Source organism: Triturus cristatus, chromosome 11, assembly GCF_964204655.1.
Source record: "Triturus cristatus chromosome 11, aTriCri1.1, whole genome shotgun sequence".
Lineage (NCBI taxonomy): Eukaryota > Metazoa > Chordata > Amphibia > Caudata > Salamandridae > Triturus > Triturus cristatus.
Genome location: NC_140594.1, coordinates 972,785,147 through 972,813,016, shown reverse-complemented (window position 1 = coordinate 972,813,016; position 27,870 = coordinate 972,785,147). Strand labels below are relative to the sequence as shown.

General features: G+C 45.1%; 1 protein-coding gene across 1 annotated transcript in view; it reads left to right on the top strand.

Annotated features, from left to right (window-relative positions):
• The first annotated feature begins 467 nt into the window (after window positions 1–467).
• LOC146785768 (phospholipid scramblase 1-like) overlaps window positions 468–27,870 on the top strand; it is a 150,091-nt gene continuing 122,688 nt past the window's right edge. The window contains exons 1-2 of the mRNA XM_085633103.1: window positions 468–849; window positions 11,974–12,191. Coding sequence (XP_085489229.1) covers window positions 468–849; window positions 11,974–12,191 — 600 coding nt within the window. The remainder of the gene's footprint in view (window positions 850–11,973; window positions 12,192–27,870) is intronic.

The following is a 27,870-nucleotide window of genomic DNA, read 5'->3' as shown; positions in this document are numbered from 1 at the left end:
AACCACTTCAAGCATTTGCGGAAGCTATGGGATTGACGGGTCTCTGGCGGCTACACAATCCAGACACTCGCCAATATACCTTCTATTTGGTGGCATACCATAGTTGTTCCCGCCTAGACCACATACTGATGGACAGAGGGAGTGAAGCCTGGTTTGTAGATGCCCGTATTGGCCCGCAAGGTATCTCAGACTATTCTCCAGTGGAAGTGAGGGTGAGGGGACTGACTTGGACACACACTCTTCCACCAAGACTGAAAGCATGGTCCTTCAAAAACAAGGACAATGACCAAAATGTCAGGGACCAAGCACAGATTTACTTTCCGGAAAATAAGGGGACAGTGGGGGAGGTCTGCATTCTGTGGGAGGCCTTCAAACCAGTTATGAGAGGATATGTCCAGGCCTGTATAGGTGGGAATAGTAAAGAAAAGAGACTGCAGTGAGATAATTTGGAGGCGGCAGTGGTTGAGATGGAGGCAAGCTTTCTAGAGGGACGGAGAACATATCAGGAAAAAGCGCACCGTCTAGACCTCAAGACACAGGAATTACAAGATCTAGCGAGTAACGCTGCAAGGTCGGCAGCGCTGGCCTCACAGCGACGAGTGTATGATCTGGGAGACAAAGCTAATAAAATGATTGTCTTGTTCGAAAAGAGAGACAGAGACAGGAGCTGGGTCGGAGAAATACGGGACGGACTCGGGAACACGTTTACAAAAAGGGAGGACATGGCGCGAGTCTTTGCGGACTACTATGAGGAGACATATACGTCCACATCCGGTAGGACAGGGTTGGACTGCAATGAATTGTTGGCTGAAATTAGACTCCAGGAGTTCTCGGCTGAAGATATGGAAAGTATTGAGGGGGACATTACCGGAAAAGAAATAATAGGTGCTATCCAGGACTTACAGGCAGGGAAGGCGCCCTGACCAAATGGACTGCCAGTGGAACTTTTTAAATGCACAGCGAGTATAGTGACTTCATTCCTACGGGAAATGTTTATTGAGGCGAGGGACAAGGGGTGCCTACCGATAGATCAGTGAACTGCAACCATCATAGTTATTCCTAAAGCGGACAAACCAGCGGAGCAATGCGGCTCGTATTGGCCGATCTCCTTGTTGAACATGGAGGTGAAAATACTCGCTAAGTTGTTGTTTAACCGACTTTTAGAACCAATCACGACCTTGAAACACCAAGATCAGTCTGGCTTTATGCCTCGTCGGAGCACTAGTCTCAACCTTAGATGTTTATATGGGCTAATGCATTTAGTACGAACTAATCCAGGGGTGGAAGCGGCGCCATTATCTCTCGACGCTCGCATGGCGTTCGACAGTATTGAATGGCATTACCTATTTGAGGTCCTGAAGCGGTTCGGGTTTGGCCCTCAATTCCAGTCTTGGATTAAACTGTTATATACAGCTCCACTGGAAATAGTCCGAGTGAACCGGTCGATGTCTCGCCCATTTGTGGTTTATAAGGGAAAGAGGCAGGGGTGCCCTCTCTCCCTGATACGTTGGAACCGTTGGCAGCGTGGGTGAGAAGGGACCCAGTGGTCTCTGGCATTTATGGGGGTACCAGTGGGAAGAGAGAATTTTGTTATACGCTGACGATGTCCTCCTGTATGCGACAAGCCACAATTCACAGTGAACCGACTGCTACAAATGTTTAAATTATTCAGGGGATACTCAGGATACCATATTAATTGGGGTAAATGTCTCCTATGTATGTTATCAAATGGACCACCACCTGTACTTGGTGCAGACACCAATCTCCAAGGTAGAGAAAGTGTTAAGTACCTGGGTATACAGATAGCTAAAACAGATGCTGAATTTCTGGCAGGGAACCTACAACCACAGCTTGACCGATTGAAGAGGGACGTTGCCCACTGGAGAACACTGCCAATATGCCTTATGGGGAGAGCAGTTCTCTTCAAAATGATGTCACTACCCCAGACGTTGTATATTCTACAGAACACCCCGTGTCCAGTACCGGACAATTTTTTCAGAGAAGTGGATGGGGTGCTAAGGACATTGTTGTGGGATAGAGGGGGTTCAAGGATCGGAGTAGTCAAGTTACAAAGAGGTGTGTAGGACGGTGGTGTGGCAATACCAGACGTCCGAAAGTACTATTGGGCATCGCAGCTAATGGTAATTAATGGTAATTAATGACTGGGTATTTACGGACAGGAACGACCCGGCATACTGTGTGGACCATTGGGCAATGGGGGCCAGAGGATACTTGGGTGCACCGTTTGCACGTGACGTACACAAACGTATGCCGCCGCATACAAAGACCGTAATAGATGTGTGGATGAAGACCAACAGATTCCTCGGATGGGCTAACAGACGGATGGACCAGACTCCCTTGTGGGATAGTGACATGCTTCTAGAAGTAGGGGAACTACAGGGTTTCAGTAAATGGAAACTGACAGACATAGTATGTCTGGGTGATGTATGGCGGGGACAGGCCCTGAAACCGTTCTCTGACCTGCAAAGAGAGTATCGGCTAGCGGAGTCGGAACAGTATTGTTACCTACAACTGGGACATGCACTACGTAGGTATATAGGGGCACATGAGGGAAGCCAGGTCACCTAGCTGGGAGGGGGAGGGAGACTAGGGTTCACTCGGGGGGAATCCCCTTGGAATGATCTGTGAACTAACTAAAGACAATGTATCGCAGAAATGTAATGTTTGATGCCATATATGTATTATCAATCAGCGAATGTAGTAATGCTATGTGCCAGCACTGACGTTTGTTTAATAAAAAGCAGTTTAAAAAAAAAAAAGACATAACTCTAGAGGAAGTCAGCAGCTACAAATACCTGGGCTTTAACATAGACAAAAGGTTGAATTTCCTCTTGCACAAACAATATATGGTGAAGAAAAGTAAGGCTTTGACCCACGCCTTCTGTGCACTCTCAACAAAGTTGGATGGCCCTTCTTTCAAACTTCTATTAGCCATTATCACTGCAAAATTACTTCCAACACTTGCGTTTGCAAGGGCAGTCATGCACGGAATGGACGCCACAACTCTGGACAAACTACAAAACAAACATCTACAAGTGAGTTTTTGGACTTCCTCAGAGCGCCTCTCCAGTGCAAGTATAACTGGAAATCGGCCTAATGCAACAAAATATGGCAGGAAGAGACCTCACAATTAAGCATGCCACAAAATACAGATGAATCAAACCAGCCCACTAGCCAGTGCATTATGGCAGTCTTTGGTGAATGATACACACTCAATCTACAGTAAATACCTGCAGGCATCATTGCAAGAAACTAACACCACTGACCTATGGCACTTGAACTTACCACACCTTACATTTTCTGTGCCATCAACAAAGTAGCTAAATTAAATTCCTTTATTGAAGACAAGTAAAAACTCACCTGTGACACATGCCTGGATGGTAGTACAATCCTACAGCAGTTTAAAACCGACAGAATATCTTAACACGACATATCCAGCCCATTTAAAAAGAAAGCTTATTGCATTTCAAATAGGAACATTGCCATCCTTGGCTGACCAACCTGTATGGAGATACAAAGGCCTAAAATCATGCAGACTATGCTGTGCTCCAAAGGAAGATCTTATACACCTGTTCTGCATATGCCCGCAGGGCCGGCTTTAGGGCGGTGCGACCGGTGCCACCGCATCGGGTGCTGGCTTTCTGGGGGCACCGTGTTTGAAAGTTAATTATGCTTTTGAAACACCTGCTGCAGCGTTTCTTTCCCCCCGGCAATTACCAGGCCTCACATAAATGTCAAGATAACTGTGTGATTAATTATCTTCCTGGAGAGAGAACAGCATTTTGTATAGTTGAGGTTTTCACTTCGGTGAAGTTAGTGCAGAGGGTTAATACGCCTGCTGCAAAGAACGTGTGCCAAGTAGATTACAGAGTGCATATGATGTAAACAGGTCAGCAGATTCCTGCATTCAAAAGAGGCATCCTTTTGTTACTTGCAATTTATAACTTAAAGTCCTAATATAGAATAGAGCTATTAACTTTCATCTTTGAACTGCATACACACTGCAAAGTATACATTATTAGAGCATTGATTAATGTTGCACAAAGTGTTAATTTGGCTAGAAATCAATTCTTATTATTAAAGAAAACTCCCAACTATGCTGTTTCTTTTTCAAATCTGAGTTTGGGCTTCTCCACACCAAGCACTCGTAAACTATACTGCCTACCAGCATGGATGACATGTGACTCCTACTCTTTAAGTCCTTTGGCTTATGTAACATTTCCTATACACTGATTTACACAGGTATGATTGATTGTCTCTGTGTAATGTGTGTGTGATGCAAAGTGCTCGGACACCCTACACTTATATGAGTGGTGCTATATAACTAATTCAATGCATCTGAGAGAGTGTGGTTATGGAGACTTGGTCACTGTTAAAGGGTGCTAGTGAGAGAATCCGTGGTGGAGGTGGTCATTGGGGGGCGCCAACAAACAGTGTCGCACAGGGTGCCACCAGCACTAAAGCCGGCCCTGTATGCCCGGCATTAAAGGAACCCCGTAAATTAGTGCTGAAATCTATATTCAATGAATGGGGGATCCAACCATGCGGACAGCTATAATCAAGAGCCTCGATCTCACGGACCCGAAGATTAACTGTAAACTGCTGAAATTTTTGACATTGCACGGAAAACTATTTAACAGCGCCTGACGATCTTGAATATAACACAAATAGTGGGGTACCCAGGCTGGTTTAGCTATACAAAATGTAATTTTAAAACTTAAAGTCTTTCAATGCTGACACCTTAGAAATAGCTTTTACACAAATAGTTTAGAATTGAAAGAAATCTGGCATCTGAAGGTCAGGCCTATCTACACTCTGGACACACTCGGCAGAAAGATACTGCCACAACCACACATCCCTCGAAAAGTATCAGAAATTGTCGGATTTCCAGGCTGTTTTTAGAACCAAGCACAGACTTTTATAAAATGCATGCAAATTGCACTTACTCACTCTGATTAAGATTGACGATAGAATGCTTAGCACTTTATATCATATTTTTAGAAATGTCAGACTACACTTTATATTAAAATAGACAGAAGCAACTGAAAAAGGGATCTACTAAGTAAAGTATGATCAACTGAGTTTTGTGTTATATGATATCAATGTACCGGGTAATATTGTGATGTTTTTAATTAACTTATAACATAAAACATTGATTAATTGAGTAAGTTTACTTCCTTTCGTTATTCACAAAGCACCCTTTTGTAGTTACTTGTGACATGAGTCACAAAAGTAAACTTACAATTTTGTGGCATTCACAAACTACAAGTCTAATTTTACTTATTGTAACTTTGCACATGTGGACCTTCCACTGTCGGGGTGGAGAACTCCGCATATAAACAGATACGGCAGGCCTATCTTTTTATATGCAGAGTGTCCACCACAAGTGTGGAGTCTTTGCAGTCATAAAATTACTATTAGTAACATTTGAATTGGAGTATGTGAATACCAAAAAAAAAAAGATAACTTAAACAAAATTGTAAGTTTAACTTGAGAATCAGGCCTGTAGACTTTTGTAGCAAGTCCCTACCTCCATTATGTTCTATGGAAGTGTGTTGCAATACCAGTGATTGACTATGTGTAGTTCTGGACATACTACTTAAGTGTACGTTAGTAAAAATGTGCAGTTTGTATTAACCAGAAAGTGGTAAACGCACTCAAAAGTGTATATTTTCTCAGAAGTTTAAGTTACCTTTCTGAAACAGACATGTTGAAACTGTGCACATTGACATTATTGTTTTGATAGATTTCACCAAATGTGCATTGTGTGTGTGTTTGTGTGAGTGTGTGTGTGTGTGCGTGTTTGCTGACTTGATAGGAATACCTGCCTTATAAGGTAAATACAAGGCACATGATCAGAATATGAGACATTTGTTACCCATCTGGGCATGTGTTGGTAATACCTACCTGCCATCGGTCATTTTCCAGTTGGTCTGGCATGGTTTCCTGCATGCCATGCTTAAAAATAAACAATGCAAAACAACTGGCTTAAAGAGTGCATTATTATTTTTGTATCTGGGTGGTTCCTTGTCCTGTAGGGTCGCCAGGAGTTTGCTCTCACCTTCAGCACTTTAGCAGGGAGAGTGGTGAGGTACTTTCTCTACTGGAATGTGAGAGTAACAACCAGTTATATCTGGGAACTAGCCAGCATGTGAACCAGAAACATGGTGTACAATTTGAATAGCACTGAATTTACTGAAACTTAAATTATGATGGGTTAATACATACTAGAAAACCAATTAACGAAATGTTTTGTTGACACACAATTTAAGATTTGTGTTATGTTTTCTGGCCAAGATTTATAGCTCACCATTTCCCATTAGTTCATTCTTTATTAGATTGCCACTGCCATTGATCCAAAAAATCTCTGCAGTGTTTCCACTGTGTGCAGAACTTTAATGCAGGTGGAATGATATTTTTTAATTTGAAAGCATATTTTTATAATAAAATACACACATACATTTTAACGTTAGCAGTAGTGTTTTTTTCAACTATGAGAAATTTAGGACATCTGGTGTTATGGAAAATAGCAGGTTTGAGAGATAAATTGATAGATCCAGATTGGCAAGAGTATGTGGAGCGGTTTTACTTTTGTTTGTTTTAGGAAATCTGACTACTAGAACCTCCTTATAAGCCAGGGTATAAAACATTCTCTGTTAGTGCTATCCCCTCATCAATTGGTCATCCACCGATGGGACTTGTCCTTTTGGCTAAAATTTGACTCAACAATTGTATTGATACTCTGAGAAGTGATTCTCCCGATATTTTAGGATTAATAGTAAATACGCAGAACAGCCTACGGTTATATCTCCTCAACATTTATATTCGATCAAGGAAGAGTAGTAAAGGGTCCCCATTAATAGGTTCAAGGGGCTCGGTCATCTTAGGACGGGACTTCAATAGCATGTTTGAGCCTATAACTGGCTTGAACTCAGTCACAAAGGAAGAGGAAATTATGTTGCATTATTTCTTGTCTTGATAGCATCACCTCAGTCCCAGGTACTGGGGTTGCTACACAAATGGCCCATTTTACAATCAAACATGGGTTGCGGGCATGCAATGGCAGGTCCAAATCTGATAACCCTAGCTCTTTTACATTTAAAAGAGGCAATTCCCATTCAAAAACTGATTATGTACTTATGAGTGTCTCTCTCTGGGCCAGAATGGTGAACTTTAAGATAGACACAAGGGAGGATAGGGATCAATTTCCCCTACATTTAGAGATGTCATGAATCCTTGCTGAGAGGCAGAATCAATCTACTCAATCTACAGATCCACTATCAATCTCATAACATATTCGGAACAATCACAGATCGATTAAGTGGCCATTATTTTGGGTGAATCTTGAAACTATGACTAAGATCTATAAAACCTTCTCTGACATTTTAGCTCCATTTGTTGATTGCCTGCCCTTAGACATACTCATTGCTGATATACATCATTCTTTAGTGGAAAATTTGAGACCTCGCTTAACTAAAAAATCTCCCTTAGATATAGAACGAGGGGCAAGCAAGGCAGCCTTGTCCAATCCTTGTAATGTAAAGGATTGTTGAATAGCCAAAAAGATACTAATTGAGACCATAAAGTCTAAATGTATTTTCTCTATTCAAGGGCCAAGGGCCAACTACATGAAAATAGTAATCCTTGCAAAAAGGAGTTGGGATGACGCTAACTGGAGTAAACTGATCAGCGCTTCTAAAGGCAGGGATACTGCAACTTTCTAGGACATAATAGCTCATGGGAATAAGGATCAATAATATCAAACTGATCATTACCTAGATCCTGATTCCCAGATTCAACACTTTTTAAATGTGTACTCCCAGGGCAAAGAGTCTGAAGATCCACTTTCTTTGCCCATACAAACATTATTGCCAAATTGAAATATCGTATGACGTATAAACTATACTTTGCTTTAGATGAGACAATATTGGCTATCCACACCACACATGAAAGAAAGGCTCCAGGCCCAGATAAGATTCCAGGTGGTTTATTGAGGCACAATAAATCTGTTTGGTTACCCTTTATTAATCTCTTATGCAACCTGATTGCCTTAGGTGCCTCGGGTCCTGAAACATGAAAGGAGCAGAAATAGTACCAAGCTATACCAATCTATAAGAAAGAGATTCAGCACGATCCAGCCAACTATAGGCCTATAAGCCTCATAGACAACTTACAAAATTTATATGCCAGACAGATCTTGAACAAACTAAATGACTGCATCAAGTAAAGCAAGATAATTGCAACCTATCAAGTGGGATATAGACCCAGGTTAGTTAAATAAAGTAGCTGTTCAGACATTTATGCATTGTTTGGAAGTACACAAAGCTGAAGGTAAGGCATTCATATATAGCATTCATTGAAGGAAAGCTTTTGATCGTGTCTCTTAGGAATCAAGGGGGAAGATCGTCTAATGCAGATAATAAGGCTGCATCAGGATAATTTTGACAAAGTGCGCTGAGATCCCCGGGATGAGTTCACTGAACATATTCCCATAAATAGGGGAGTGAGACGGGTCTGCATGCTAGTGCCTACGCTCTGCTAGCTCTATGTAAATGATTTTATAGAAGCCCTAAATGAGTGTAACCATGACTCCCCGAAGCTCAATGGGGTTCCAGTCTCTACATTACTTTTGCAGATGACACAATTTTTTTGTCACAGACCCCTAAGGGCCTATAGAGATTACTTGACAAATATAATGCTTATTGTGATGCAAAGGGTCTAGAATTTAACCCAAGCAAAGCACACATTTACGGTAATTAGACCTCATAAGACACTCAGAGGGAATCTAGTGCTGCATGAGCAGACATTAGAGTGGGTATCTAAGTTTGATTACTTGGCTATCAAGCTTGATTCAAAGTTCTCTTGGTCCCACCACATTAATAAAAGTACAGCTGTGCTAGCCTATAGCTCCATGGCAATATTGAAGAAACTTAAGGAGACAACATCTAGAGCAACCTCTGCAGCCCCTGAAGTATATACACAAAAGACCCAAGCAGCTGCCTTAAACAGAGCAGAATTGTGGGAGCTGATGATGTTGATAAGGTCACTCTGGGAAAGAACAAATGTATAAGATCACTATCATGTCTACCCAGATATTAATCTTAAAGAAATAAGGCACCTTGCAGCCTTAAGACTATTGCTCTTGTGGCTGGATATTTGGACTGCGCTGGAACGTGCCTATTATAGGGAGGGACTAAGTAAACTATTGGACCTTGAGAAGCCATTAGCTTCTCTCGGTTCTGACATGTTCACTCCTGCTTTGTCAAACTGGACCTGGGATCTTTTTTAAATGACCCAAAATCCTTGACTGTTCATTCTAAAAATCATACAAAATTGGTTTATTGGGAATACGTGCTCAATGCAATACAGCTAAACTCTAGGTTGGGAAGGTTGACTATTCAATTATTGTCTGCTAAGCCTACTCCATACTTTGAACCTTATTTGGATGATGTGCAGCCTCAGTTAGCTAAAACACTTTACGTGAAATTTTGTTTTGACATCCTTCAAATTAAATTATGTACCTCAAGATGGAATTCTAAGAGGCAAGGTTCTAGTGACCCTAACTGTACTTTGTGCACCTTGAAAGCAGAGGAAGTATAGCACACGTCTTATTTTTCTGTACTGCATATACTAACTACAGAAAGAAACAGATTTGGCAAATATGTTATAACCTTGGTTTTAGGAAGTAACTTGATAAACTAAGGATTTTGAAAAACGATACCTTGCCACACATAGTATAGAGTCTAAGCAGATACTTAATTGCAGTTGGGTTTGTGCAGAGGAAGAGAGGTCAATATTTTTTTTAAATTTCCTTTTGAGGGAGAGACAAAGGGAAATGTTTTCACATATCTCAGGGATACCTTGTATTGACTTGAATGATTTCTTAAACTGTTATTGCTTTTAATATTAATTATTTATTACTATTGTATGCTTGTTTTTTAAAATGTTTATACTTGCCCACTGTTTAATAACCTGTATAACCCCCCTTCTCTTAAATTTATAGTAGGTGAATTATTCTATGTGTTAAATTGTGTATGGATGGTCTAGCATCAGGACAAATGTGACAACGTTAGTAGTACTTCTGGGCTTGAAAAATGCAAGGATTATAAGTTCCAGTTATAATGCAAAATATGCTAATTAGAAAAGTTCTAAAATAGCTATTTGCACTTTATCCTTTACAACAGATTTGTTTTTAGTTATCCATCTAACCGCTACTTAAACATATTTATATTTCTCTTGTGGTGAAAGTGTAAAAAATGTTACCACTGCATTAGAGTGCGATCATACAGAGTGGATTAAAAAGTCTATTGTTTTGAACCACATTGCATATCCTATTTCTAATGATCACCACTACTTCAACAGAGAAGAGCATGTTTTTTGCACCCTAGTGATGTGGATATGAAAACGTTAAATTATTTTCATATCCCAACTTCTTTGTTTTGTGCACCTAGTACTGTAAGAGACACTTGATCCATAAACTACAGCTTTCTCCTCCTCTAGAGGATTTTTCCCTTTCTTTCAATATAAATGCAGAACACAGCATGTTGCATCCATAAACACCCTTATGGCCATGCAATAAGTTATTTATTCCATTTCCCTCAAGCTCTTACCATGATAGATACTCTGGATGTCTTCTATATTAAATGGCAAAAAGTACCTTCAGTCACTCCACAACTGCTGAAAGTTGAATGCACTTACATAAAAAATAAAATGTGTATGTTGTTTCAATAGTTTGTTGACTTTCTATTCTGAAAGGTGGTGTATCATGAGCAGTACATTTGAGAGGTGTGTAATTTTACAAGGCAATCTTGCAGAAAAACAATTTGTTAAGGGAGGTCAGTATATCTGTTGAATTTGTTTTGAAAGCAATGTGTAGAGTCTACACCACATGCTTCGGTGTTAAAGTAGTTTAAGTGAACCAATGTCTACCAACACTTAGACCAATTGTCCATCTGTATTTGTTTCAGAAATTAATCAATCTGGGCTTCCTAAGGGATCAACATTTCAGTTTCTCCCTTGCTAGAAAAGCATTGCATGCGACATCAATACATGATATCTTATTCTACCATTAGATCTCTAGATGTGCATGTTGTGTTGAAAGCTCACACAAAGTATATTTTGGACACTACTATAGCTTTAAGAGGACTGGTATTCTTATAAGTCAAAATAATCTTATCAACAAGGGTTTAAAGTGGTGCCTTCCTGCAGTCATCATGTGTCCATTATTGCTTGATCCTTGGAGAAACAACAGTGATTAAAGTCATCATGGAAGGAATGAAGTTCACACTGAAAATTAAGCATGAGCCAAACAGCAGAAAGCCATTATAAAATGCAACATGTGCATTTCTAATATTGGATCTTCATTGATCACTGATTTGCATGCTTCTTTTAAAAGAAAAATAAACATCAAGATAACTATAAAAAGATGGAAGTCATATTGTATTGTCTTTCATCTAAACTCATGAGCCATGTGTTGGTAATATCTAAACATTAATAGTAAAACATAAAATGCTACCCACTAATAAAGAGATTTCACTTCTTTCTGACTATGTCCATGAGTATGTTTCAACAGGTACTTCCTGTTTAAATATTCCCAAGAAAATTATCGATGTGCTGCAATTACCTCCAAACTCAGAATCCAGCTATGAGTGCAAACTCCCATTTGCATCGTAATCGAGAAACACAATACTCAAAATGAGGAATTAGGTGAATGTCTACGTTGAGTAAAATGGCAAGTCAGAGTTAACAGCCGACTGAAGAGGTTAAAGCATGCAGCCTTCTAAGACAAAAAACACATATGTGTTCTATGCCACAAGTAGCTATAAATGAAATACTGTGAACGATTTTTGATTAAAGGTTATCCACATATTTGTATAAAGTTGTTGTATCTAGCAAGTCCTATTATGTCGTAGTTGCATGTTTCCTATTAACTTCTGTTTTTTTCTTCTACAGCTTTAACTGGGTTTGAAACAAACAACAAATATGTAATAAAATATAAAGGAAAAAAGGTTTTCTATGCAGCAGAAAAGAATTGGTGCTGCACCCGAATGCTTTGTGGATCAGCCCGATCATTTGTGATCAAAATTGTTGATACAAAAAAACGTGAAATAATCAGAATTCACAGACCTTTCAGGTGTACCACTGGTATCTGCCCTTTTTACATGCAGGAGGTAAGTATTGGTGTTCAATTGCTTTTGCCTAGCTTCTATTTAGGTTTGATACAAAGATTATTATATCATATTTATATGTAATATGTAATGACGTAAGTAGGATTAGGTGTTACTAAAATTGTTCTTTCAAGTTCATTAGTTTCCTGTTAATGCCTCATATAAAATATAAACATCGAGAATGTTATTATAGTGATTGCACATATATCATTCTACATGAATTTCACTTTTGTCTTCCAAACTAATGATCATCAATCAATCAATCAAACATTTGTAGAGTGCACTGCATACCCGTGAGGGTCTCAAGGTGCTTGGGGGGGCGCTACTGATTGAACAGCCAGGTCTTGAGTAGCTTCCTGAAGGTCAGCAGGTCTTGGGTCTGTCGTAGGCTCAGTGGGAGGGTGTTCCAGGTCTTGGCAGCGAGGTTCAAGTTAACACTAAGTAAAACTTATAATTTTTTGTAAAGGTGCTTGTCACATTTAGATCATCTTCTAATTATAGAAAATAATGTTCTACTCATGTAAATCTACATATAAACTGTCCCCACTGACAAGTTACACCAACTAAGCCATTCTGTATAGTCCCCATATCTTCCATTTCCTCAATTGTTTTATATCAATGAATGTATGGGATTGTGCACTGCCTCGTACCAAACTGTTAAACCATATAAACTGTATAGCTTTGGATATATTTTATAATTGTGAATTGCCAAAACACCTAACTTAAGACTTGGCACACATTTGTCTCTGTAGTACATTTGTCCATGGAACAAGTATTATTGGGTGAGAGAGGCTGCTGCTAACGTGCAGCTTAGTTATTGAGAAGACACACATGTGCATCTCATGATGATTCAATAGGGTATTTGTGTAATTCTATAGGCTTTTGCTGTCATTTATGTTCACCAACTACTGTATTACAGAAAATGCCCTTGGAGCACAATGGGCACGTGTCCCCAATTCTTGCAATCCTGGGACACTGTTGTATTATAGAAGGGACCACAGGTTTTTGCACAGCCTCTTCTACAACGTGGATCGCACAGTACACATTTTGCTCAGGCACAATTACAATGGATCATTCCCTTTTCTTGTCTGGGGCAAGGCCCCATGCTAATGAGGGAAGAACACTTTTCATTTATGCCTGTGCTGCATTAAATACATGGGTGAAGAGGTAAAGAAGCTCTCAAGAACTGTATTGACTAGCTACCACATGGAGATGGTGTACTCCATGTGCCCCCTAGACACACTTAGGGAGGAAGGTTTTGGGTATATGTACTCCCCTGTATGTGGGTGCAGCAAGATAGAAGACCCCTGTTGCTCGAGTCTGAATTTACCTTGAAAAACCAAAGACAAGAGGCGTTTGGCAAAAAAGGAGCAGTTGGTTTAATCAAACACTACGGCTGTGAGCACAATTACAGAGTAGGGGTCTGAGGACTGTCTTGAAGTACAATAGTTTTGAGCGTCTTTATAAACATTTCTTGAAGCATCATAAAACAATTCAAAGATCTTGTTTTGGGATGATGAGTGTAGGCCTAGTGATGGAGCCATAAATTATTTCCACCTGGTGACAAAGGCAGGTGGGCCTCGACCCTGCCTGGTCACAATGAGGGCCAGTGGGTAACATGCCCAGATGTCGTGGGAAGAGCGTGATCACTGCATGTGTTGTGTGTGCTGTGTTCTGATTGGGTGAGTGTTCCTAACTTCATGTAGCATCTAACTATATGGTGTTTAGGGAACACGCACCCCACCGGCTATGTGCATTTTATTGGGGCCAATCTCCCCACACCATTGTGGTGTTGCAGCCTATCTGTGGAGCTAATCTAGGTTTTTCCTGTTTGCATGTTTGTCCTCCTTGTTACGTGCCACCATCCTGTGATCTGTCAATCAGTTGCCTCAGTCCTAGGTCACAGGGCCTACCTAACTATGTATTTCTGAACCAGGGTCAATGGAGAGGTAATTTCGGGAGATTTCTGTATAAAGGTTTGATGAAAGTTTAAGATCTTGCACTTGCACCATTGGGTCTTTGATAGGATTATGAAAGAGGTTGCGGCAGGGATGGTGGGCCATTGTAAATGTGGCGCACATTTAATGGCTTGATGGCAGACCTGTTGGATAAGAGCTGTTGTTTGTTGGTTACGTTTCAGAAAACATTTGCATACTTATGTATCAATGTCAATCATTCTTGGGGATTACTCTGCCTTTCCTTTTTAGGGGTATGCTCTTACATTCAAACATATTATTTTGGTTGGGACACCGGAAAGAGGCCGCTAATGAGGGTGTCTACTTTTTTGGAGACCACGGTGTTTATTCATGGTTCGCCTGAATTCTTGCTTATCGGTCATCGGTTCTCCCCCTCACCATGATGGAAAAGGATATATTTTGTTAAGTGGTGGTGATCATGAGCCTGTGGATGGCCTGGCTTTTTTTAACTAATGGTTAATGGGTGTCGCTAGATGTCTGACATTCTGTTTTCCCTTGTGAGGGAATGCGGTGCATGCGTTTTGACCTACACAAGCACAGGGTGATTTGTACAGAGGGGGCGTGCTATAATTAGATGTTATGGGTAATCACAGCGGGCTCTGGGGTCACATGTATACCCTTTTAGTCTCAGCACATGGCGTGCAGTGGGCCGCTCCCCACCAATGCCAGGTTTCTTGACAATGCCCTTTTTCTAGAGATGACTTTTTTCAGCTATCTTTGGGCAATTTGCGGGCATCTTGGGCGTTTTCCTACGTTCTTATGTGATCTGGGGCCATATGTAGGTAGAACAGAATTTGCGATTCGGAAATTGCGTTTTTTCGCGAATCGCATTTTCCGAATCGCAAAGTCCAATGTAGGTAGAATTCTGCGAATATTTAGCGATTACCAAAAATTCGCAGAATATTATTGCGATTACCCTAATAGCGATTCCTTAATTGCGAAAACGCTATTAAGGAATCGCAAATCTTGGAATCTGCAATTCAGGTGCAGAATGATGACATCACAACCAGGAAGTGTGACTGCCCATGCTGCAGCTGATTGCCAGCAGCTGTGAGTGAGCAAGTAGCTGTTTGAGAGCCTGAGTGGAGAGGAGAACAGTGCAGCTCTGCATTTGGAAACCAGACAAATGGATTCCCAGGGGAGTGAAAAGCAGCATGAGGAACCAGCAAGGAAGAGAAAACAGAAATTCAGTGACAGGGAGCTGGAGGTCCTCACACAGGAGGTGGTCACCAACCATGATCTCCTTTTTGGGAAAAGTTCCCTGAGAGTGCCTGAGGCCAGGAAGCGCAAGATTTGGAGTGACATCCAAGAGAAAGTCGACGCCATTGGTGTCACACACCGCAGTGTGGAGGACCTACGTAAAAGATGGTATGACATGCGGCAGAGGTCAAAGGAGAGGGTGGCGACAAGACTGGCAGAGGCAAAAAAAACGGTGGGGGACCTTCCACTGCAACCAAACCGACGCCCCTGGAGGAGCTGGTGGAGGGCACACTGCAGCCTGAGAGTGTGAGTGGAGTGGCTGACCTGGACAGCTCGTAACACAGAGACACCACACAAGGTAAGGTGCATGGCAAAACCCCCTGATACATCCCCAAACCACCCACATCCCCCAAAAGGCAACCTGACTGCAACTCCAGTAAATGTCACACAGCACACACAGCAATGCATTATGGGAGACGTAGTCACATGTACTGATAACTGTGCCAGTGAGACACAGACAGGTGGAATGGGAAGGACTCCATCATGCAGATATAGAAAAAGACCGATAGTGCCCATGTTTATTTATTTACTAAAAGTAATGCATGACAAATACCAGACAGGACACAGTACTAATGTGTGTCATTTAATCCACAGCACCACCACCAACACAGGATAGTGAGGCTGAATGTGAGCCAACAGCTGAGATGGAGCACGAGGCAGGCCAGAAGGATCAGGGCGAAGCCACAACTGGCGACACAGCACCATGCAGGCGCCGCAATATTGTCCCACCACTACCACTGTTGGAGGCACAGGCACCAGACACAGCAGAGGAGCAACAGCCAGTGCACAGGCAGCGTGCAGGACAGCGCCAAATACAGTCCCCGGAGCAATCAAGAGTAGGGAGAGTGATGAGAGGCAGGGCACGGGCGTCCACCAGCACTGTTCCTGGTGAAGAGGACACGGTGTTCTCGGGCCTGGAGGGCAGCATGCTCAAGCAGCAGCGCCTGCAAGTGAAGGGAATCAGGTCAATACAAAGGCAGCTGGTAGCACATAACCACAACATGACAGAGTTGCGCGAATGAGTAATGGGCATGACTGCTGCATTGGAGGGACTGTGCAGAGAGATAGCGAGGGACAGGGCAGCCCGGCGGTGGGACAGACATCGCCTACACACACGGCTGGACCTATACACCAGGGCTGTGAACCGCCAGTCAACCGCCACATCCCTGCTGGCCAGAAGATGTGTCAGCATGCAGCGCGAGATGGCCCACTGCTGCCAGGATGTCGGCAGTGTCTTGGTGCAGGTCACACATGCGGTGGACCAGATGCGCGCAACTGCCACAGGTGGCATAGGTGCACTTGCTGCCATAGACACCGATGAACAATCGAGCAGGAGCAGCATCACTCCCCCAATTCCACAGGACAGACGCCGGAGTTCACGCCAGGGCAGAGTGGAGGATGACTCCAGGGAGGGCACTGCGCACACACAACGAGGCGGACCAGGCCGTGCACGTAGGAGGTGAAGGGACACAAGGGACTAATGGGCATGTGTGACGCAACACAGTCCATGTAGACTCAGTGGCTGTTGTTATTCTTTGCACTGTGACACAAACATGTGCATGCAGGGACTTTGAAGTCACAACGTTAGATACCTCAATGCATGATCAGAAAGAAATAAACATCCCTGTAACTAACCAATCAGTTTCATTGTGTCATCATTACTCACTTGGAAGTAGTTTTGGGTTATCTCATCACGTCTCATGCGTCCGGCAGCCGCACCAGCACCTCCTGCCGGAGCGCGATGTGGTGCTGGTCCATCCTCATCTGATGATTCAGAGTCTGTCAGGTCCACTGGGGTTCCTTTTTTTGTGGCGATGTTGTGTAGCATTGCACAGGCAACCACTATTTCGCAACACGTCTCAGGGCTGTACTGTAGCGCTCCTCCACTCTTATGGAGGCATCGAAAACGGCTCTTTAGGATTCCAAAGGTCCTCTCAATGGCACAGCGTGTGGCTCTGTGTGCGCTGTTGTACCTCCTCTCTCCTGCAGTTGCTGGATTCAGGTACGGTGTGAGGATGTAGTCACGTACAGCATACGCACTGTCACCTGCGGGGCATAAGCAGATTCTGGTTCAATAGTGTCCTGCCACTGCATCACTCTACTGCCTCTGTGTGTGTTTGCCATGCATTTACCTAGCAGATAGCCCTCTCCAAAATCACCATTTGTGAGTCTTCGATGTAACGCACAGTGGCGAAACATGAATGAGTCGTGTGTGCTTCCAGGGTATTTGGCCACTATGTCAGTGATTATATGTTGGGCATTGCACACTACCTGGACGTTCAGGGAATGATATGACTTTCTGTTGCAAAATACATACTCATTATGTGATGGGGGTGAGATTGCGATATGGGTCCCATCTACGCAGCCAATGACATGGGGGAATTGGGCAATTTGGTAGAATTCCTGCTTGGTCTGATCTAGTGCCTGTGGTGTGCTTGGAAATTGTATGTGGTGATGCAGCCTCTGTACCATTGCATCAAGGAAAGCGTGGAGGAAGCGCGAGACACCTCCTGCTGTGGCAATGACCCCCTGAAAACTACCTGATGCCAGGAGGTGCAGTGAGCACAGCACCTGAACATGGGTGGGAATGGAGTGTGCCCTGCGTGTGGGGTGTTCAAGTATGGGTGTCAGCTCAGCTATCAAATCCAGGATGCTGTCTGGGTGCAGCCTGTAGTTCACATGGATCTCCTCCTCGGTCAGTTGGAAGAGGGTGATGCGTGCTCTGTAGATCCTTTCCTGGCGTCTCCTTCTCTGTGTGGCATCCCTGATTCGCAGCCTCCTGGCTATCACGTACAGCCCAGCCATGGTGGAAAGGCCCTGTGGCATTGTGGGCCTGTTTAAATAGTTTGCAGTTGATTACCACCTGCTCAGTGTTAATGGTAATTGGTAAGTGCAAAATTGCGATTTCTGAGGATTCGCTAATTGCGATTTTTTTAAACATCTCATTTTGCGATATCGCAAAATGCGAATTCGTTAACAGCGATTTCCGCAATTCCTGGTACGCAGACTGCGATTACGCAAAAGGATTCGCAGACTCAACTTTCCGCAAATTAGCTAATCGCTAAATTTGCGATTCGCAATTTTATTCTGCGAAAACCTTTCCTACATCGGTCAAGTATGTTTTGCGATCGCAAACACACAAATTCCTGCGAATCGCTGTGTTTGCGATCGCAAAACTGTTTCCTACATATGGCCCCTGGTTCTTTCCATTGTCATGTACTAGAGCTTTCCCCTGGCCCAGTGTGTCTCTGATGTGGCAGTGTCCAAGGGTGGGCCTATATGCTCTCCCAGATGGTGTTTGTAAGTTCTTGTGTGTTGCTAGCTTGGTCTCTAGGCCAGATATGGCAGTTAGCCTATTTCTGAATACCTCACATGGAGCTGAGATGGATTTTGAGGACTCGCTCTATCCCCCTTTTCCCTTCAACTCTGTCCTATCCAGGAACTTTTGGGCCTGCTATCCCTGGCTCAGGCCAGGCACTTCTAACCAGGACACGCTACCTTGTAAGTTTTGAAGGGACATGACCCAATGAGCAGGCTTTGGGTGTTTGTAGAAATGTGAGGGTGTAACGCCCTTAACGTCTCAGGATCGTTTAACAGACACGACAATGAGGACGCAACCACTTGTGAAGGGTTAGTTCTTTTAATGAAGGCAAATAAAATACAAAGAACAAACAAAAGTTATAGTCACTGGAATCCTCCAGGCTAAGTACGTTACCAGCCCACAGCACGGATGGTCCTAACCGTCCTCTGCATATACGCCGATCCCGGCGTATGCCAACAGAGGGCAGAAATGAAATGGCCGACAATGCCAATCGGTAGGCTGTGAGGGGCACGAAGAGTGTTTGGGAGAATCGAGGAGTCAGGGAAACACCCAGCCGGGGTCTCTACCTGAAGGGAGCAGCCGCTCAACCTCTTCCTCAGACTGCACCGGGACGCGGAGTCACCTCCTGGTGATGCGTCACCGATACCCCAATCACAAGCAAGAAGACTGAACCGAGAGCAGCCGCTCGATCGATCCTGTGGACTTCCGAGTCTGTAACGCGGCAAACACCTCCTGGTGTGCGTTACAGCTGGCAGTCCCTGTGTCTCTGGTCGGGCTGGGAGTTACGACTCCAACCAGCAAAAGCGCCACTGCGCTTGGACTCAGCCGAGTCAAAAAGCGAAGCTCAATGGTTGACCGGTAGAGCTTCCGGGTCCTTCACAGGTGACGATGGGGCAAGACACGGCCCAGGGAGTAACGACTCGACCTACCTCCGTTCTTGCCTTACTGGAGCACCACTCCGGAACACTGCTCTTCACGAAGCAGGTACGTCGATGTAAACACAATATCCGACAGCCTTGTACCTCCCGGTTCCTCCCTTTATAGGGCGTGTTTTCCTTGAGTTATGTAACAGCTCTCCTGTTTACATAAGGGCGTGTTTCCCTTGAGTTATGTAACAGCTCTCCTGTTTACATAAGGGCGTGTTTCCCTTGAGTTATGTAACAGCTCTCCTGTTTACATAAGGGCGTGTTTCCCTTGTATGACAGGAATTCTTGACAGTACATCCTCCCTCTCAGCGGCTCCCCACGGGTCCAGCGCTGGCAGGAAAACGCCGATGGAACAAGGAGACCAAGCGCGGAGCATGAACCCCTTCAGCCGGTTCCCATGAATGCTCCTCCGGGCCATAGCCTTTCCACGCAACCAGGTACCACAGCTTCCCCCTGCGCCATTTGGACGCCCGTATGCCCGACACTTCATACTCCACCTCCGACTCCACGCATACCGGCCTAGGTGTCCCAGACGGCTTGGAGGGTGCTGGTTTGAGCAATGATACATGAAAGACAGGGTGTATCCGCAATGACTGGGGCAAGCACACCTTCACGTTCACGGGACCCATACACTTGGTAATTCGATAGGGGCCCATGTACTTGGGATGGAACACACTGTTCTTTCGAAACCTCATGTTTCTTGTGGATATCCAGACGTAGTCTCCAGTGCGGTACAGTGGCCCGGGCCTTCTCTTCCTATCTGCCGCAGCCTTGTATCTTCTCTTGGCCTCTATTAGGACAGCCCTTGAGCGCATCAACGTGTCTTTTATGTGTGCCACCCTGTCCGCTGTGGCGGGAATCCTGTCCTCTCTGAACGGATGTAGAAATGGCAAGAACCTGGGATGTTGGCCATAGTTGCTATAGAACGGAGATGACTGTGTGGAGCTGTGAGTGGCGTTGTTATAGGCTATCTCTGCAACCCATAGCAAGTCGACCCATTCTTCCCTGCCCTGGTCCACAAAACATCGCAGATACTGTTTGAGCGTTTGGTTCAGGCGCTCGGTTTGGCCGTCCGTTTGAGGGTGGTAGCTGGTGGACAGGGCGGTCTTAACATGCAGCGCAGTGCACCAAGTCTTCCAGAATTGCGCAGTAAACTGCGACCCCCGGTCCGACACGATCACCCCAGGTAATCCATGCAGTCGTACCACATTCTTTAGGAGTAGTGACGCCAATTCCCCGGCCGTAGGGACTCTCTTGCAGGGAATGAAGTGCCCCATTTTCGTCAAGTAATCCACCACCACCAGTATTGCCGTCATCCCCTGGTCTACCGGTAGGCCCACCACGAAGTCCAGTGATATGCTATCCCATGGTCTAACCGGGGTTGGAAGTGGATGTAAGAGCCCTTGGGTTCGGCCATGGTCGGCCTTCATGGTAGCACACGTAGGACACTCCTGTCCCCACCTCCTGACATCCACTCTCATGGTTGGCCACCAGAAATGCCGTCCCATGCTAGCCACCGTTTTTTCAAAGCCCAAATGACCTGCGCATGGAGAGTCATGGCACCAGATGAATGCTTGTTTCCTTAGCCTAGGCGTGGGTATCAATAGGCACCTGCCCTTCAGGGGTATCCCGTCCTTCAGCTGCCATTCTCTGTGACTGAGGAGCCACCTCCGCCATGCGAATGACCTGATCCCTCTCTTTATTCCCCTCAGGAAAGTATCCGGTTGGATAACCCCCAATACCATCCTCGGGGAAATGATGGAACGCTCGGTTGCAGGCAATGGTTCCTTAACTGCAGATTGACGGGACAGGGCGTCCGCCTTCCGGTTTTCCGTCCCCGGCCGATATGTGATGCGGAAGTTGAACCCCGCAAAGAAGATCATCCACCGCAGCTGCCTGGGAGAAAGGTGTCTAGTGGCCGTCATGAACTGTAGGTTCCGATGGTCCGTGTACACCGATACCACATGTCTTGCCCCCATCAACCAATGCCTCCATTCGGTGAAGGCGTCCTTGATTGCGAGAAGCTCCTTCTCCGCAATATGGTAGTTGCGTTCGGCGTCGTTGAGTTTGCGGGACATGTACGCAACGGGATGAAGCACCCCTGTGTCGTGGTTGCGTTGGGACAAGATAGCCCCCAGCGCCACATCCGACGCGTCCGCTTCCACCACGTAGGGGAGATCCGGATCGGGGTGAGCCAACACCGGCGCCTTACCAAAGGCGCTTTTCAGGGCCTCAAAGGCTTTGTTCGCTTCAGGGGACCAGACAAACTCCTTGGACTTCCTCAGTAGCTGTGTGATTGGGGCCACCACTCCTGAAAATCCATCTATAAACCGCCTGTAAAAGTTGGCGAAGCCAATGAAGCTTTGGACGTCCTTCACGCTTTGGGGCACCGGCCATTCTTTCACCGCCTTGATCTTTCGTTCTGCCATCTCCTGTCCCTCTGGACTCAGCATCACTCCGAGGAATTCCACGGATGTGACGTGGAAGTCACACTTGCTGAGTTTACAAAACAGCATGTTTTCCCTCAGCTTTTGGAGCACAGCTTTGACGTGGTGTACGTGCTCCTCCACACTGGACGAATAGATGAGGATGTCGTCGATATATACGACCACGTAGATATCCAACTCCTCTCTGAATACCTCATTCAAAAAGTACTGAAAGGCTGCCGGGGCGTTGCACAGACCGAACGGCATGACGAGGTACTCAAAAAGGCCGAACCTGGTCTTAAAGGCGGTCTTCCACTCGTCTCCGTCCCTCATGCGCACCAGATGGTAGGCCCCTTTCAAATCCAACTTGGTGTAGATACGAGCTTTCTTGACCTGTTCCAGAAGTACACTGATGAGAGGCAAGGGGTACCGATTTTTTATGGTTATCGCATTCAATGCCCTAAAGTCCACACAGGCTCTCAGCTCCCCATTAGCCTTCGGGATGAAGAAGAGTGGCGAGGCGGCCGGAGACTTGGACGGGCGGATGAATCCTAGCTTGAGGAGTTTATCCAGGTACCCCCGGAGATGCACGTTTTCAGGCTCCGTCAGGGCATACAGCCTGCCGCTGGGAACGCTGGCCCCTGGCACCAGGTCGATCTGGCAGTCAAACTGTCTATGTGGTGGTAGCACTTCCGCCTTCACCTCATCAAATACATCCTCAAAACTGTGATAAGCCTGGGGGAGAGCCACATCTTTTTCTGCCGCTGTAGCCACCGTCTGACTCCCGCTCTCATCTGCGTCAAGGGATTCCGTTCTTATTCCACAATGCAGGATGCAATACGGTGACGTCATTTCGATGCGATGTGTTGGCCAATCCACAAAGGGGTTGTGTTTCTGTAGCCACGGCAATCCCAATATGACGCCATATTGGGGCGCTCGGATGATGTTAAAATCGATTTGTTCCAAATGGTTCCTCCCATATCTCATCGGAAGGACCCCCGTGTGCTGTCCGATGGGCCCCGTCACCAATCGCCTTCCGTCTACCGCATAGACGTCTTCGGGTACTGCTTTGGGAAGAAGCACTAGCCCTAGCCTGCATGCCTCGTTGTGGTCCATAAACATGCCAGTGGCCCCTGAATCCACCATGGCCACAACGGGTATCCACTGGTCATGCACTCCCACGTGCACCGTGATAAACAGGTGTCGTTGTCCCTTAGTGACCGAGTTGGAAAGTGAAGGGATGGATGAGTGACTCCGAGATGCCCCTTCTCTGGTCTTGGAGTCCTCTAGTTTTCCGCCGGTATGTCCACCACGGCTGTTACCGACCGGTTGGCCCGATAACGTGACGTCTTCGGTTTGGCAGGGCATTCACGTACGTAGTGGCCTTTTTTGCCACAATATAGGCACAATCCTTGTTTACGGCGTGACTCTTTCTCCGTGGCTGTGAGGCTCGCTCGTATTGCGCTGATGTCCATGGGTTCTCCCTTGGATGCGGTGGAAGTTTCAGGACTTCCCACCGTCACATAGGATGGAAGGGATTTTCCTTTTCTCCCATGATCCCCCTTTCTTTCACTTAGCCTATGTTCCAGCCGTAATACCAGGTTGATAAGGCCCTCACATGTCTTGGGTTGAGGGTCAATATGAGCCACGGCGTCCTTGAGCTCATCGCACAGCCCTTGATGGAAGAGCGCCGTCTGTTTAGCAACAGGCCACTTGGTTTCCGCAACCAGCCTTCGGAACGCGTTGAGATACTGCACCAGGTCATTGGATCCCTGTCTCAACTCAAGCATTTCACGGTCCGCCGTGTACGAGTCAGCCCTTCTGTCGAATACCTTCAGGAATTCCTCGCGAAAAGCACCCCAATCACATAAGAGGGGGTCGTCCCTGCTCACCAGAGGTACGGCCCATTGTGCCGCGTTTCCAGCCAAATAGGATATAAGGAAAGCCACACGAGCCTGACTCGTGGGGAACGCCTTTGGTTTGCACGATAAATGTAGCGCCACTTGTGTGAGGAATACCTGCACTGTGTTAGGATCCCCACTGTACCTCTCTGGTGTTGCCAAGGGGATGGCTACCGGCATTTCCACTACTACCGCAGGGGTCTGGTTCGTGAGGGAGGTGCTGGGCGTGAGCGGGTCCAATTGGATAGCATCCAGTCTGGCTTTTACATCGGCTGTTTCTTGCCTAGAGGCAGCCACTTCAACTTGCATGGCCGCTAAAGCAGCCAGCACATCATCAAGTGTTGCCATGTCTGTTATCGACCGGGAGACAGTTAGTGTTATTAAGGTCGGATATTTTGTAACGCCCTTAACGTCTCAGGATCGTTTAACAGACACGACAATGAGGACGCAACCACTTGTGAAGGGTTAGTTCTTTTAATGAAGGCAAATAAAATACAAAGAACAAACAAAAGTTATAGTCACTGGAATCCTCCAGGCTAAGTACGTTACCAGCCCACAGCACGGATGGTCCTAACCGTCCTCTGCATATACGCCGATCCCGGCGTATGCCAACAGAGGGCAGAAATGAAATGGCCGACAATGCCAATCGGTAGGCTGTGAGGGGCACGAAGAGTGTTTGGGAGAATCGAGGAGTCAGGGAAACACCCAGCCGGGGTCTCTACCTGAAGGGAGCAGCCGCTCAACCTCTTCCTCAGACTGCACCGGGACGCGGAGTCACCTCCTGGTGATGCGTCACCGATACCCCAATCACAAGCAAGAAGACTGAACCGAGAGCAGCCGCTCGATCGATCCTGTGGACTTCCGAGTCTGTAACGCGGCAAACACCTCCTGGTGTGCGTTACAGCTGGCAGTCCCTGTGTCTCTGGTCGGGCTGGGAGTTACGACTCCAACCAGCAAAAGCGCCACTGCGCTTGGACTCAGCCGAGTCAAAAAGCGAAGCTCAATGGTTGACCGGTAGAGCTTCCGGGTCCTTCACAGGTGACGATGGGGCAAGACACGGCCCAGGGAGTAACGACTCGACCTACCTCCGTTCTTGCCTTACTGGAGCACCACTCCGGAACACTGCTCTTCACGAAGCAGGTACGTCGATGTAAACACAATATCCGACAGCCTTGTACCTCCCGGTTCCTCCCTTTATAGGGCGTGTTTTCCTTGAGTTATGTAACAGCTCTCCTGTTTACATAAGGGCGTGTTTCCCTTGAGTTATGTAACAGCTCTCCTGTTTACATAAGGGCGTGTTTCCCTTGAGTTATGTAACAGCTCTCCTGTTTACATAAGGGCGTGTTTCCCTTGTATGACAGGAATTCTTGACAGAGGGAAAGGAGGTGGCTGAAGGATGTCCAATGGAGAGTGTAGTGTGAGGCCAGATCTTGTTGAATTTCATCTAATTCAGGAAATGGACTGGGACTACCTATTGTTCTGGTGAACGTCCCTAATGACTCCGCTCCAAGAGGTGTTTTGTGATCGGCCGGAGTTTTATGCGTGTGCTAGGCATGTTATGAGGTCTTCATCATTCCCAGTGCACGGGAAACCAGGTGTCCAAAGCCACCTGCCTGGATCCCAGATTATTCCAAGGGGAGGAGACGAAGGTTCCCGAATCCTCCCAAGACTTAACCTCGGTTTACAGGAGGAGGCACTGCTCTGGTGGCAAATCTCAGGGGTAGGGGGTTGGGATGGAGAGAGTATGTAGAGTCAAAGATTCTGTGGCTCGTCTATTCGTCTGATGAATGGTACCGGCATATATGGTACCTATAAATGAACAAATAATAAAGCTTTAGTCTAGTATTAACTCTGTCTCTTAAGGTATCACCTCATGAAAGCTTTTCAAATCTCAATGAACCTATAGTTTTGTTGTTTTGTTTTCATTTAGATTGTCTGTAGAAGCTCCTTTATCAACATTTTCGAAACTGTAGTGAGTATGATTTAAGCATCAAACCCACAAGCAATATTGGATGGGGTTAGCTTCATCCAAGGCTTCTCTGTCAGAGCCCTGGCAACAGTATGTACAAGTTGAACAAAACACTGGTTACATTTGTTTGTAGCATGATGTTGCAACTGAGCTCAGTGCATAGTAAAATCATGTCCGTTAATGCATCCATTTCTTTTTGTCTTGTTGTTTTTTCCATCCAGCTGCAAGACTAATGCAGGATGTTCTTTGCAGTGAGTTCGAAGTGGGAGGCTCAAGCGAGCTGGCAAGACAGAGTCCTGGAAGCCGGGAAACAGGTAAGTGGCAGTCAAAGAGGCTAAGCGAAGGGGAGGAGTGTGGACGGTCTTTAAATAAGAATGCTTTAGAACGTTCATAAAAGTCACATTCTAATTGTTTTTAACAAAGAACAGGTGCAGATAATTACCTTGATGAGACTGCCTTCAAGAAGGTGCTTTAGAATATTCACAAAAGTTGCATTTTAGTTGCTTAGAGCAAGGAACAGGTGCAGATAATTAATTTGATGAGGCTGTCTTCTAGAAGGTGCTTTAGAATGGTCACAAAGGTTGCATTCTAGTTGCTTAGTGCAAGGAACAGGTGCCGATGATTCATTTTATGAGGCTGTCTTTCAGAAGGTGTCTTAGAATGGTCACAATGATCGCATTTTAATCTCTTATAGTAAGGAACAGGTGAAAAGGTCATCTATGCCGGTTGCTTGATGCTTATTCTGGTGGATTTTCTGGATGATTCTGTGGTGCCTGAAACCTGACCCTGCATATGCATGGTGAAATATTTATAAAACCTATTAAGTCTTTTCAAACAAACCAGGGAACACCAGCTGCAGCTAGCTATTATTGTGATATTAAAAAAAGAGGTAAGCTAAGACAGGAATCCTGACAGTCACCCTTCCCAAAGGCAGTCCTACAGGTTGTGGTTTGGTGGGATGGATGGCATGAAATCGTCTTACCAGCCAGAGACATGAACCGAGGAGTCCAGTTACCAGAAACACTCTGAAGGGTCATAACCCTTCCCATCTACAGAGTAATAAAGTTTTCCATGAGATCGTTTAGAGTCCACGATACGGTAAACACTGGGTGGATAGTGTATTCAGGGGGAAGCAGTAGCTCAATGGAGACTGAAATAATTATCTTGATAATGTCATAAGGACCTATAACCTGTGGTCGTAGTTTCCTTGGGCCTTCTAGTTGTTGGTGTTGTGTTGATAACCACACCTTGTCTCCTTCCTTGTATACAGGTGCTGGGGCTCTCTGCTTGTCACCTTGTGCCTTCATGATCAATTTGGCTTTTGCTAGCCTTGTCCTAGCGTGTTTTTGAATCGCATGCATTTGTTCTAATCTTTCTGTGACTGAAGGTAGCATAGTAGAAACTCTTGATATATCAATGGGAAGGGTCTGAGGATGTTCTCCTGACACAAGGAAGGGTATGTAATTTGTGGCTGAGTGGGTTCTGTTAATATATGTAACAGAAAGGCCTGATCCCATCGTCCTGTGTACGTGGATAGTAAGCATCTTAGGTAGTTTCTAGGGATTGGTTGACATGCTCAGTTTGCCCATTGGTATGTGGGTGGAAGCCAGATGACAAGGCTACCTCTATTCCTAACTTATCAAAGAGCGTTCTCCAAAATGTTAATGTGAACTAAATATGGCAATCTGAGATAATTTTAGTTGGTAGACCATGCAGTCTTACGATATGATCAACGAATATTTGACTAAATTTTTTGGCGTTGGGTATCCTTTTGAGGGGAATGAAATATGCAATTTTTGATAACATGTCATCAACTACTAAAATGGTAGAGAAGGTATTGCTTGCTGGAAGGTTTTTTTTTGTGGTTTTTTATTTATAATTTTCATAATATAACCATCACGA